Source organism: Electrona antarctica (genome assembly GCF_951216825.1).
Source record: "Electrona antarctica genome assembly, chromosome: 14".
NCBI lineage: Eukaryota > Metazoa > Chordata > Actinopteri > Myctophiformes > Myctophidae > Electrona > Electrona antarctica.
Genome location: NC_136795.1, coordinates 37,920,935 through 37,935,561, shown reverse-complemented (window position 1 = coordinate 37,935,561; position 14,627 = coordinate 37,920,935). Strand labels below are relative to the sequence as shown.

The 14,627-nt window shown below is 40.0% G+C and overlaps 1 protein-coding gene across 1 annotated transcript; it reads right to left on the bottom strand.

Annotated features, from left to right (window-relative positions):
- Positions 1 to 807: 807 nt before the first annotated feature.
- mafk (v-maf avian musculoaponeurotic fibrosarcoma oncogene homolog K) lies at positions 808 to 5,657 on the bottom strand. Its single transcript, XM_079520035.1, has one exon. The coding sequence runs from the start codon at positions 5,606 to 5,608 to the stop codon at positions 5,228 to 5,230; it is 381 nt and encodes a 126-aa protein (XP_079376161.1). The 5' UTR covers positions 5,609 to 5,657; the 3' UTR covers positions 808 to 5,227.
- Between the last annotated feature and the right edge of the window lie 8,970 nt (positions 5,658 to 14,627).

Below are 14,627 nucleotides of genomic sequence, written 5' to 3'. Positions count from 1 at the left end.
CTTTTATTGATGTTTCAGGTCCCTGTTCATCTGATAAGAAATGTACATAAATTGTTTTCTTGTTAAAATGTTGGGGGGGAGGGGGGGGGGGGGAACAAAGCTCTGATAGTATGCTCTGGAACATCTCTTATCCTGTTGCACATATTCAATGTATGAATTGGGTTAGCTTAACAGTGGGGGAAGGCAAACACTAAAGGTGGTTGCACACTGGTATGTTTTTTCGCTCGCTTTTGCATATCTGAAAGTAGTAGGCTGTCACTAGCTGTCAGCGCGTCACCAACACCCCACTAGACCCCACTAGACACCTGCGGAAAACGGATAAAATTGATCTTAGTCCGAATAAACTTTATACAGATGAAATATTATAAAAAAACCTCATAAAGTGAGGTTGCTTTTTTAAATCTTTTTTACGTCCTCGGAAAGTGTGCAAACACCTTAAAACAGTGTTTTAGTATACGTTGGTGTTCTTTTCCCCTTTCCCCAACCAGACAATCAATTCTATAAGTTTATGTCACTAAGGGAGAGATGTGTCTATCAATTTTTAGCGTAGAGACTAATTGCATATTGCATATATTGCAATGCAATAGAGAAGAGTCTTTTGATACCCTTTTGTGCCAATGATGGCTGCCTTTCTGGGAAAGCAGACAGAATTAGTTTGGAATAAAGTCATAATTCAAAATATTGTATTTTTTACAAGTAGTATCATTTGTCTTTCTTATTTATATTTTCCATCCATGAAAAATAAAACTTTTTCTTCCCCATTCTGAACATTTGTGTTGAAAAAAGTTTAACAAGGAGAGCTATTTATGAGTAAAAGCTTTATTTAAAAGTACAAAAACAGACACAGCAGACCTACGGTATGTATAGGAATAATTTACCTCATTTTCAATCATAACAAACCAATACAGATTTTATTTGTACATGAGTGTAGTTTGAGACATGTAAATAAATGTATGTAAATAAAATAATTTAGATGTTGAAAATAAAATTAGAGAAAAATCAATGTAATAAATATTATATATATATACGAGCAGAGTAATGACAGTCAGAAAGGTATGTTACATATACTCAGTTTATGCTGCCTTAATATCATCATTTGCAGTCACCATTGGCTGTGAGCTCTTCATTATACGAATATACACGGCCATGAGAATATAATAGGAGATTCGATTTGTCTTTAAAGTCCATTGTATAACTTAAAAGATACGAACCAATACGATGAAAGCAACATACCATTTAATTTAGCCATAGTTCTTTCACCCCTAACCAAACGGCCAATTCATGAAGACATACGTTGATGTCTGTATTATGAAGCTTGTCGTGAAATTTAAATCCACTTAATGTAGAAGACTTGGGTATTGCAAGGGTGATTTGTTTAAATGCAAATAGCTTTTAGGACTGAGAAAGCTTGTGTGTGTGAGAGAGCTTACTTACACGAATACAAACTCTGAGATAATATAACAAATCTTTAAGGCTGCATACAGGACATATACAAGGAAGGAGTACTCGATATATATTACAAACCCAACTTCTATAAAATTGCATTGTCATTTGTCTGGAAATCTGAGCAAGTCAATGGTATCAGTCAACAGTCAACAGTGCAATGTCTTAAAACACATTAAACAGACAACAAGCACTTGTGTTCAACTGGACCAACAGGGCTCCCTTTAAAAACGTAGATAACTCCCTAAGTTCTGTTTATGCAATTTAAAAAATAAGACACTTGAAAATTGACTTTTGTTAACTGATACTAAGAATGTCTGAGACTGATAGGTCTCATTGCCACCTATCAGAAGATCGAAACAAGAACAAGTTTTCTTTATCTTTACTTAATTCACCTGGAGTGAGGTTTGTCTCTGTTATGGCAGTACAGAACATATACTGTATATATTTGTATCGATTGAAGACATGACATGTTTTCTTTCAAAGGTGAACGACTAAAGGGCATTCATTCACCATGTATCCAATTGCCTTACACAACAGTATTGAGTGGTAAAAAACAAAGCAATGCCTCTACAGCATTTAGGTTTGGAACTTTACCACAAGAGGTCACTGTAATGCTTTGAAAAGTGTAGCAAAATAAGCATACCACATTAGTGTTGTCTAATGTGCTGAAAAAGTGAACTTGTGTAAACGACATGTAAAAATAGATTTGTGTTTTCCACTGCCTCGATCTATACTCAGGTTGAATACAGTTCATTGATAGAATAAAGGTCAGGGTGGACAGTCTAGCAGCTCTGGAATTACTTTCAGGTAAGGTTTTGTGGTTGTCACAAAAGCTTTACCATCATCATTTCAATTTCTGTGCACTAAATCAAGCCTCTTTACAAAAGCATGACCTCAAGTCTTTACTATACTTGAATCAACCAACGGCTGTAATATAACGAACTAGGTTTACATGATACCTTATTACTTATATTCTAAATGAAATTATCCCATTAACACTTAAACTAAGGCACCCACACCATTACTGCTTACATTTCAGCTCAGACGGCTACATAGCCTGTAATTTACCTCTGAATTTCTGCCATAGAATATTGGTCATTTAAAAAACCTGTTCACATTACGTCTTCACTTGTATGAAGCATTTGTCATACGAATATTTAAACTAGACAGTCTAAAATATGCATAATCTTTGCGGTTACGGTCCTTTCCTTTGCATAGATATTTGATCCGCTACCTTTCACCTCAGCATTTTATAGATATTGGGTGTTTGTGCTTCTAAAGGAGAATAGCCTTTTTCACTATACTGTTCAACTGAATTGCAAGTTGTTAAGGACAACATTAAATGTTAATCCAGATACATTGCCATGACTTGAGTCAGGTTGTGCAGACTATATACACCTAATCAATGACTGTCCAAATTGCAGATTAAATGAGTGTTAGGTGGCGGGAAGGTCTATTCACAGGGTGTTCAATGCATAAAACAGGATTAGGTCACAAGAAGTGTTCAGTCATACATGAATACAACTATTTTTCTAAGAAAGTTCAACAATACTCATTTGACTCGAAAGAATGATTACTGGATCACACCACTCCCAGGATATTACAAGACATAAATATAGAAAAATATGTATGTGTGTGTATATATAATATATATATATATAGTATATAAAAACTAAATATCAAGAGAAAACATGGATGTATCAACATATAAACCAAGTGACAATACAAAATGAGAATAAGAGCACAGCAATGGCCCTGCTTACAATCTCAGCAGGTGATACAGCAGCAAAGTCCCCCATAGTTTTCTTTGCAGCTATGGAACAGAGGAAGAACAGTCATGTCCTCTTTGCAAAGAGAAAATCCTGACGTGAACAATCTCTATTTGGCTTCACTCCACATTAGGAATGGATCCTAGGTAAGTATGACTTAATTAATTTCAAGTTAATTTCATTTGTTGCAATCACAATAGCAACATGTTTCACTGCACCATGGCACCATGGTGTCTAGAGACGGGTGTCAGGAGTTCTCTTGCATAAGAGTCTGTGTCATAAAAGGTACGTTACTACAGTTTCAGATACAGTACCAACACCGGCAGCAGCGTTTTCTCATGACGTAGCAGTAGGAATGATTTTTACGTGGACGGAGTTCTCAATGTAAAGTGACAAAAGAGGCAATTGAGAGCTGTAGAGTTGAGTTTCCTTCTCTCACAGGTAAAAAAAAAACGAAAAAAAAAAAAAACGTCTAAAGCCTCACTGAAAAGCACTGATTTACAGATTTACAAAAGGCTTTTGTCTGTAATATACAAGAAATGCGTTGCATTGCATTTCATTTGTCAGAGCAGATCCCATTATCAGTTTATCCAATATGGATTACCTACCACAAAAATGGCATTGCATATGAAGGAAATAGGCAAAAAGATCATAAGTGCTTCTCTGGATAATATAAATACGCCCCCCTGGCATTAGTTATAACTTGGCTCGACTTTATGCAATAAGTGCTCAGACCACACACAATATAGTCCTCCTCATACAGTCAAACCCCTATAACTTCAGAAATGCAACACTCTGCTCTGTTTGTAATGTTCCTCTATCACAGGCCACAGATACCCTGTAATTTTAGGTTATTTCTGAATGTGTATAGCTTTTATACTGTTTCTTTGCAGTTTTAGAGTAAGTGCTATTTAATGATGAACCCAGGTAAATTGTCAAATCTTCCAAAGCCAAATGTGTAACGGCAAATCCTTTCAGTTCCTCCAACATAGCACTTGCCATAATATGGACCTTAAGCTTTCATTGAAAAAAAAAAAACAATATGCTTTTCAGAGAAATTGTATCCAGCAGCCCCTTTCAATTGCATCGTTAACAAAACAATGATTAAACCATTTTTCGCCCGACATACAGGCAGAAGAGCTACTTGGAGAAATACAAGGACAGCAGGTTTTTGATGAATCAGGTAGGCTTCTTCTAAAATCTGAACCATGCTTACATGAGAAAAACTTGCTCATGAGCATGTCACTAAACTTGTTCCCAGTAGCCTATAGGGTCCTGATTAGTTCACTGAAGTATAGTGGGTGCCCTTTTTTGTAGCACGACTTTCTCATTGCTAAGCAAATTATTTGGCATGATTGGATGCACGTGGTGCCCTGGTTGGTGTTCAACATTGGTCAGTTTTCATTGCATACTGGCTGAGTGAACAGATTTAAAGAAAAATGTTTCCTTAATTTGTTAAACTGTGTGACCATCAGTATCTATATTACAGAAATCACTCACAGGTTGTTTTAAGGCAAAGCTTATATGACTCAACTAACTTACATTGAGACACTGGGGGTAAAAAAGGGCCATCAAAGTAATACACATCTCTTATCATCTCTGATGGTGTGTATATGCGCAATAACACCATAAATATCAGAGCTGTCTTACACCAGTGCTGTCATAGCAAGACATGCCATACACAATTCACCCTGGAGTAACAGCAAATCTCTGCTAACAGTCATGGAGGTAAGGTCAGTGAGGCCCAAAGGCCCTGCCGGTGCTGGTGGGGTGGGTGGGGGTGGGGTCGCACAGTGCACAGACAATGTTGATTATTTAAGAGGAAGAGAGAGAGAGTGTGAGAGTAGTGAATGCAGCATCGTATCACACAGAGCTCATCGCCCCCCACTCCATCCCTCAGTCTAAACACTGAGCTTCCTCTCAGTACGGGACGAGTGGGGTCAGCCTGGGGGTCAGGAAGGACCAGGCGGGCGGGTGACGGAGAGAGCACCAGTCCTGTCAACACTAGGAGGCTAGGAGGCGGCCGAGAACGGGGACACGTTGGACTTGTTGTGGTTGGCCGACTTGACAATGGTGATGACACTGGTGTTGGCCACCTTGCCGGGGGAGAGCGGCCCGCGCGTCACAGTCCGGGCGAAGCACTGCAGGGCCTCGTACTTGGCCCGCAGCGCGTCCAGCTCCAGCCGCATGCTGGCGTTCTCGCGGGCCAGCTTGTCCACCTCCTGCTGCAGGTCCATCTTCTGCCTCTCCAGCTCCTCCTTCTGGGTGACCCGCTTGATGCGGCAGCTGGCGGCGTAGCCTCGGTTCTTCAGGGTCCGCCGGCGCTGCTTCAGCCGCACCACGTCGTCCTTGGTCAGGCCGCGCAGGTGCTGGTTGAGCTCCCGCACAGACATGGCCACCAGCTCGTCGTCGCTGACCCCCGGGGCATTTTCTCCCTCCTTCTTAACCTGCTGGGCAAAATCAGAAGTGGTGGTTTATATACTATACTTAAGAGTATAAATCGGCCATGAGTAATGATCCTGTCTCTCTTCATTATTGAATCAAAGGTACAGTAGTAAAACACAGCCAGACATAACGTGAAACATTGCTATTCACACTTGCCTTCAAAGCGTTGCTCGGTTTAAAAAGAGTCGTCATACCCTGAATGCGAACAATTTGGCTGGGTCTCACAGAAGTCACGCTGTGGAAAGAGATGATAGAATGAATTAGTGAAAGATATCTAATACATTTGAATCAAGGTTTTGTTTATGTACAGTATATATTATAGCCATGTTTGCCCATACAATGAATCACATTACATGGTGCACAAAAACTGTCTGTCTGTCTGACTGACTGACTGACTGACTGACTGACTGACTGACTGACTGTGTGTGCGCCCGAGCTGGCCAGCAGAGGGCAGCACTATACCATACCATGAGATGGCAGCACTGTTGTGCGCCCTTATTTACTTCTTGGAGGTCCTCAACAATGTAGTTCACTAGACCAAGCAAGATTAGAAACAGACCCCATCTCTCCAAGTCTCCTTACATCTCTGTGCCTAGACAGTCTTCCTGAGCCATTTGCCAGTGTTTTTTTAGAATGGCCCCTCTGTATTCAGTACCATATGAGCCACATGCTTCTGAGATTACTGCCATGGCCAAAAAAAGAGAGATCACTGTGCTATGATCCTGTGAGAGGCACACATCCCCCCAAGGCTCCATTTCAGGACCTGAAGACCAGGCTTACTGCGAGTGCACTGTTCCATACTAGACCGCTACCATGGAAACAGCCTGCAAATGGGTGTGGGCGTGTGAATCACATGTTCAGCAAAAAGGGGTAAACAAGTCTTAATTCATAATACCGGCATAAACCTATAGATGATCGAAACAGGCCTAGGCTAACTCAAATTTACAGTAGGCTATATACAATTCCACGTTTCCAAAAAAGCTGTGATCTACTTTTTAACAGTTACCATCCCGAGACCCATGTAGGCCATTCTTCTTCGGCACTGTGTCTCGTCATCGCAGACAGCGGCAGTAAAAGTGGCCATCACATCAGTATAACATTTAAAGGTATGCTGAACTTTACAGGGCAGCAGATACGCATGTGGAACATTCCTGGAGATAGAGTGTCACAGAGGAATAGTTTCCTTTCTAGTCACTGGTGTATTTTCGCTGTGAGACAATGTACTCCCATCGATTTAGTGCTGTCTCGTCTGTTGGATCCTCTTACACTGGGCTTTCCTGAGCGAGCGAGCGGCCGTATGCCCTTATTTAACTCGAGCAGATATATTTAGCTCGCTTGTGCTGACGCAAATTTCTGCCAGCTAAACAATTTAAGTGAGCATGCGATAAGTGATATCTCAGTAAGAGGGCAAATATTTTGCGCGGCTCTCGTGCTGTGATTACTGCTGATGTGCAGTTCCATCTGCAGTTCAAGTTTGACATCTGCTACTCTCTTCTTCTCTTTTTAAAATATGAAATTATAATTTAAGCAATACAAAGTGTTTAATGCATCCGGATTAATTATATTTAATACTATACACTTAGTCATCCATTATCCTTCCGTCAACATGCATGCAACGTTCTGCTATGACTGAATTCCCCTTGGGATTAACAAAGGTCTATCCTTATCCTAACATCACTGGAGGAACAGCAACAGCCACCTTGTGTCCATGCTGTTTTAGCCATGAGCATAGAATAAAGGAACAGAGCCCCGGATAGTCCTGAGTCCTGACAGAGAAAATAAACAGATCATCCCCCAATTGAACTGATGAATCCAACCAAGAATCACATGCATTCCTGTGTATACTAGTGACTTTATGATCCATTTAACACTGCATCAAAATAATTTGTTCTCCAATCACAATTACTATGTTGTTGTAATGGTGCAGAACTTGGAAAGCCATATCGGAAACACAGGCACAAACAAAGATTCCTCGACAGCAAAGCCGACCCAAACAGCCTGCTTTAGCCAGAGTTGCGTCAGAGGGGGTCCCTGGGTGTATTCCTTGCAAGGATTTTGGAAAAGTGGTGTGGGGCCTCCCTCCCTTTCTCCATACAAGAGGCCTCAATCTTTAGCTAAGAGGCCACATTGGAATTCTTTATACATGTGTTTATGTTTTGCAAATACCATCAGGAAGAGCCTTCCAGATCAACATGCACAAGTTGCTTCAGAGAGGACTAGAAAATATGCTAAAAGGCCAAATGTATTTCTTTTCGTATTAATACATAACATTATATTATATTCTATAATTAACTTGATTGTAATATTTTCTCCTGATTTCTTTATTTTATTTGTACTGTAATGTTAAAAGAAGGATTCTCAGAAAACACTTCACAGAAAAGCCATTGACAATGGATATAGAATGGTTGAAAGAACCACATTCCTGAAGGGACAAGAAAAACGCACACAAATCTTCATTTGGGTAAAATGCAGTGAGAATATGTCCTGCAATGCACCCAAATGTGGGGGTGGAGTTTAACCAATCCCACTAGTAAAACCTACAAAATTCTTAAAATGTCTGGAATTCCAAAGTGTCTCATGCGTAATTGCGTATGTTCCAAAATATAGTCTGTATAGGTCAGGGATATGCAAACCTCCTTGTAGGTCACTCTGATTTTCACTGCACTTTCTTATACAGTAGTCGTATGGACAGTCACTGTCAAATGGTAGAATAACTTGAACATAATGGGCAATAGCAAAAATGTGAAACTTACTGAGATTAAGATAATTGCTTCTACTAGAATCACATACAGTACTACATGACATTACAGGTCACATGAGATTTTATTGAGACAGTGTTCCATCGGATGTGTTATTTCTGTTGCATCTACTCCTTGGATGTACCAATATGAAAATAAAAAATCACACCCGTGTGGGCGTTCTTATCATCATACATCATCTCATTCTGGCCAATCACAATTTGTGTCCTCACTTTTCCGTCTTCACTTTTATCTTCAATGTTTGTGTTTACACAAACCCGGAAAGAAATACAATAATCTACCACCAGCACTACATAAGAAATAACTATTCTAGGAAATAAACCAAGACAAAATGCAGGTCGAAATATGTTGGCTTTTGCCTTGTATTAATAAAGGTGGATGTCCTGTTTTTTATCTGTTGTTTTTTTTATCCAACACATTTAATTTGTAAGTATTTGTTCAAACTCAAGTCTGTTTTTTAATCATGACTGGTAATGATTACATTGAGTACTCATGTTACAATGATGTTACTCATGTTTCGCCTTTTCATTTCTCAGTTTTGGGATTTGGTTCCGCTGCGAGTGGAAGTTGCTTGCCATCACACAAACAGCTGCTCAAAGTTCCTCTGAGAAAGCAAGCGCTGCCTTCTGCTTACAATGTCTTCTCTTTCTCTGTTTTCTCAGGGAGGTGGAGAGATTATTCTACAGACTGGGGTGTTGCTGCATTCTGCGCTTTCTCCAGCGCAGCACATTTTGGTGGGATATTATGTAAAGGAAATGGAGAACATAGCTGAGGGGTGAGTCATGCTGTTTACTGGTAAAAACGATGGCGAGCGGCAGGGAATCACACCCTCCCAAACTGACGTTTCCTGGAAAATCCCGTTGTTTCAGAGGGAGGAAGGAAAAGTACAGAGAACCTTAGAAATGGTTGCCATTGGTACCAGAACGTTTCTGCGGAAAGGGAGGAGATCTAGCTTTAATACCTCAGCAAAGCTATTCCCCAACTAACGATGCAGAGATTCTGAGGAATGGCAAATATGCAAAAAAACAAGGAAATACCTGTTCCGTTTTTTTGCTAATCAGGTGATCAGCTCAGCTGCTACAAGTGGAAAGGGAATACTCTTGGGAAAGAAAATAGATTACCGCTCACATTTTCCAGTGAGAAATGCCAACAAGAGAGCAGGGCTTCACGTCTTATAACTAATTTGATGTTTATTTTCCTTCCAAACTGAGGACATGACAGGTTGTGAGCAGCACACGCACAGTGACACACACACACACACACACACACACACACACACACACACACACACACACACACACACACACACACACACTCTCTCTACTACTTAAATCTCACATTAGAGCTTTGAAAAGCAGTAAATGAAGGGGTAAATTATATTTATAGCATTCATCTTAATAGCATAATCTCCACAAAACAAAAACACTAAGCACTTCCATTTAGCCCATCCACAGCCCCCTGGGTGTAATGTGGTTAGAACGCTGGTTTTAAGTCCAGGAACTCTCAGATAGACAAAAGCAGGGATGGACAGGAAGTGCATCATTGTGGGTGGCAGAGTGAGAGGTACGATGTTCGGTCGATATGTGGTGATGTGATGTATGTGTGCCGAGCCCCAGCCAGGACATACAGGAGATGTGAGTGAGTGGAACAGTTTGACTGGATATAACCCAGTTTGGTTTGGTAGGCTACACACATCTCTATTTGTGTTAGCCTGTAGTTTTATACATGCACCTTAATGTCATTAATGAAGACACCATGTTTTAAAAAGATAACCCAGGAAAATAATGAAACAAATTCTAATAAACAAACATGCATTCCCTGGGAGTCATTCCATAATACACTAATCCCTGCTGTTTCACTTCCACAGCACTCAGCCACAAATAACGTCACGTAAGTTTAAAGTAGGCTGCTGGTTGCTGCATCCTTCGCAAGTTCACAACTAACTTCAAACGACACTAAATGGCAAATTAGGATTATTATACACATGCAAGTTCTCGTTTATATGCCTTCAGTCACTGCAGTCTGACAACCGAGTTGTTATGAGTCAGCCTAACTTCATCATTTGATGAAGACGTCATTACATTGATTGAACCACATGTCAACCCCACGAGGATTGCACACACATCTGCCTGCCTTTCTCTAAACAAACTTAATAGAACCTACATTTCAAGGTATAAAATGGTCAATAAAACAATATCATACCATCAAAGGGGGAAAGTCAAATTCGTAATTTGTTATACAATCTATTAAAATAACTGTTTACAAATGTGGGAAAACTGTCAAATCAGCACAACAAGGGGGGGGGGGGGGGCAGCAGTGTTGACACTCCAATCATGCTGCTGAGTAATAGTGTAATTGCTTAGTAAATAATGTATTATATCATCCACATAGTTTTTTTTCCCTGGATGGGAAGTAGTGTGTAGGACTAGGCTACAGTAGCCTACACACCTTTCTGTCATCATTCATCTCGATCTCTACTGTCCCATTCAGAAGACAAAGGCTCCTTTTGAGAGTTTTGTGAAGGAGGCGCGTTTCGGGACATTTATAATGGTTTATTTCATCTTCATTCATAGTAGCTTGTAAATCGGCTCTTTTCGGCAAGCGACGCCGCGAAGGAGACTCCATAGGCTACTCGCCGGCGCGCGTTTCTCTCGCCCAGCCCTGTCCTGGTGGTCGCACCTCACGATCGCCGTGCCCTTTGTCCCACTAGTCTAAAATGCAGACCACGTGTTGTTTGTTTCCTAATGTCAAAAAGTAGCAATATTTTGCCATATAGGAAATGCGCGCGCAATAAACCAGCTTCTGGATAATTAAGGGAACACGCGTAGCGTACGTTACATTAAATATAAAGTTAATATCCTTCACTTCACATCGTTTCTTCCAAAAAGCTAACTCGAGTGTTGTAATAATTAGATAATAGCCAAATATTAGCCCACATTGATTCATAATTATATGACAATTTGCCTAATAAGCGTAATAGATTAAATGATCATATTCGGACAAGTCTACAAATACAATTATTGTATGAATAATATTAATAATTATTCTATAAATTATTTTAATCTTCCACGCGCCCGAAACAAATTTGTCATTTTTTACGATACTCCAACACGTGTCCAAACTAAGGACTAGACTAACATTCCATAATCTATAGATATTAGATCATTATAAATACCATGTTTTTACAAGTTAAATTATATGTGTACGGCATGGGCTGCATGTAATAAGACCACCTACATGCGTTAATGTGTCACCATGAGAACTTGAGCAATTTATAAAGGAATGTCAAAACATATCCCAAAAAACAACCTCACCTTTTGATCGCGGATATCTGTGACGGGATTGCGTAAAAACTTGTGAAGTAAAGAATCCTTTGAAGAAGTCTTGAAGTTTACTTGTGACAGAAGCGCTGAAAGCGTCCCGCGTGCGACCAGCAACGTATCCCCGCGTACTAAATTAACTACAAAACAACAACAATGTATCAACATTCCACGCTTTGCTTCCGCAACCACTCACGTCACCAATTCCTCGTGACCGCCCCCTCCATTCATGAAAATAGCTTTCTGCTGACGTGAATCAGAGTGAGAGAGGGGGGCTTTGGGAGGCCATAAATAGAAGATAGATACAGCTGGTGAATGTTTTTTGCTTAGTTTACGAAACTTATCTCTACACAATATTCGGTTCATAATGTCATAAAGCCTTGGCTAGACTTAGCCTACTAAGAACAACATCGGAGGAGATATTAAGTTTAAAAATGAAATGTCCTGCCTACCTTTTTGCATTGTGTTTTAGATAGACAATGATTAAGTTTATTGAATGAAATAAACTGTGGCAACCCCCCTCCCCCCTCTCTCATAAGTAGACTAATGTTAAGGTCAGACTTGAGAACAGAACAGCAGTAGCATTCCATTCCAAAGGAAAGTATGTGCCATAGTAGACTAGAGTCACAGGATTTCTGTTATTTTAGGTGCACTGTTGCCTGCAATGTCAAGCTATTCTTGGGAAATTGACCACTAAGAGAAAATTAGCTATTACGTCAGCAGAATGTAAGGATAAGGACAGCATCAAGCATATTTCCCCCAAATAGTTTATCCTAAAATTAAATCCCACATCAATACACTACCGCTTTGGAGCTTTATGTCACATATTTTGCATATTTATTATGTATACTATTCTGTACTATTTTGTTCCTCACTCTATAACACTGTTCAACTGACAGAGGAGGTGATCAAACCCCCACCCGCCACCCCACACAATACACATACACACTTGGACTGTGCCCCCTTCCCCCAACAACACTGACTGTGTGATCATAATACCCCCTCCCAGGTTCCCACCCACACACATACACTGTCACATGGAGTATGCAACCACCCACGCACACACAGTGACTCTGATCATAGGATGTGTACAGATGTTATTTCATGTCAGATGTTCTTTTATGTTGTTGATGAGCATGTGATGATGTGATGCAAGATCAGATTCCGTGTAAACGAACAAAAAAAAGTGTGATCCTACCCAGCAAGCACGGTCAGGACCTGGACCAATTAGTGACTAAGACGGAGGTCCCTGGATGAATCAGAGAGTCAGATCGTGGCCAGATCAACTTAAGTCATATCATATCTAGTCAAATCTGGCCCAGAATAAACTATTATTTAATCTGGTGAAGACGTACGTCCTGGAAATGACGTAAAGATCATCCCCTATGGGCTGAGCCTGTGATCTGGCCTAGTCCTGAACGTCACCGGAGTCACTGGAGGACGTCGTCATAACGTTATCATGACGTCATTTGGCTTGTTGGGTATCTTACTGGGCTGTCTGTCTGTAGGCGTATATTGTGAGAAATTAACGTGGGATATTTGTTTTTGCTTTGTCCAAATTGCTGAACTAGCAGTAGCTTAAGAAAGAACATGGCCTTGGAAAGTGAAAATGTTCTCTGACTGCATGGAACTGCATACTTTGTTGTCACATCACATGTAAATGTGTAAGTGGGTGCTTGAAATAATTTTTTGTACTAGCTCCCATCATTTGCAGTTTTTAGGAAAGGGTAAAGAATACGTCACGAAAGTAAACAAAGAAAACTATATATATATACTGTATATAGGCGGTGTTGACGTCTTGGAAGTACTAGACTAGGGGGGACAATGCTTTACGATTCTGTCACTATTGGGACATAAGTCGGGTGAACTTGAACTTCGCAACGTTCAGCACGGCGACTCGCTCGCTTTAGCCACACACACACACACACACACACACACACACACACACACACACACACACACACACACACACACACACTCTCATCAGGGATGGCAATATTGTTTCAGTCCAATGATGCTATTCAGATGGTTTTGCAGATAAATTGATTTTGCAGATAATTTGGTTTTGCAGATAAACTGGTGATTGAGCATTAAAGGACCACATCACCCATTTTCAACCTATTTTTATATAATTGGTCCTCAATAATGCTCATTATAAGATGTTACCTTTTGTGTCTACTCACACTCTCAGAGGAGGCTTATATTAAGCTGTGGACAGTTCAGAAACCTGCCTAGCAGTGACATCATCGGAGGGCACTGTCAGGTTTGGTCATTTCAAACAAGATTTCAAACTTATTTTATATTGTATTTTTGAATGCAAGAACAGTGGCTTCTATTTCAATATGCTAACTTTCCACAAAGAGAAAGGCTGTATACTATCAGCTTGGGATATCCATTGATGATGTCATTGTTTCTGAACTGTCCATAACCCATCAATGAGATGAAATGGTGCCATTATGAGGACCAAGGACCAAGTAAGTATATTATGATATATTGAAAATTGGTGAAGTTCTTCTTTAATTTACCCCAAATGAAATGTTCATTACTTTTGTAAACTATACCATTTATGTTCTTTATACATTTTAGTTTGTGTACCTAGATTTAAAGATATGTGACATTGAAAAATACTGTAAATTGGGAAAGTGAAAGAGGGTGAATATTTATTCTGACATTACTAACCATAACCACGCGCTCAAACTGGAAATGAGTAATTCCTGGGAATGCATTCCGTTTACAGGGACTTTTTGCCTGGAGTCCTGGATGGTACAATGTTTTTACATTTTGACGCTGTCAGACGGAAACCTTGTATGTACAAAATAAAACCGTTACTTGGTTGGGGGAAACACTTTATCTGTAGTAAAGCTCTTGTCAGTACTTTTCATTAGTTA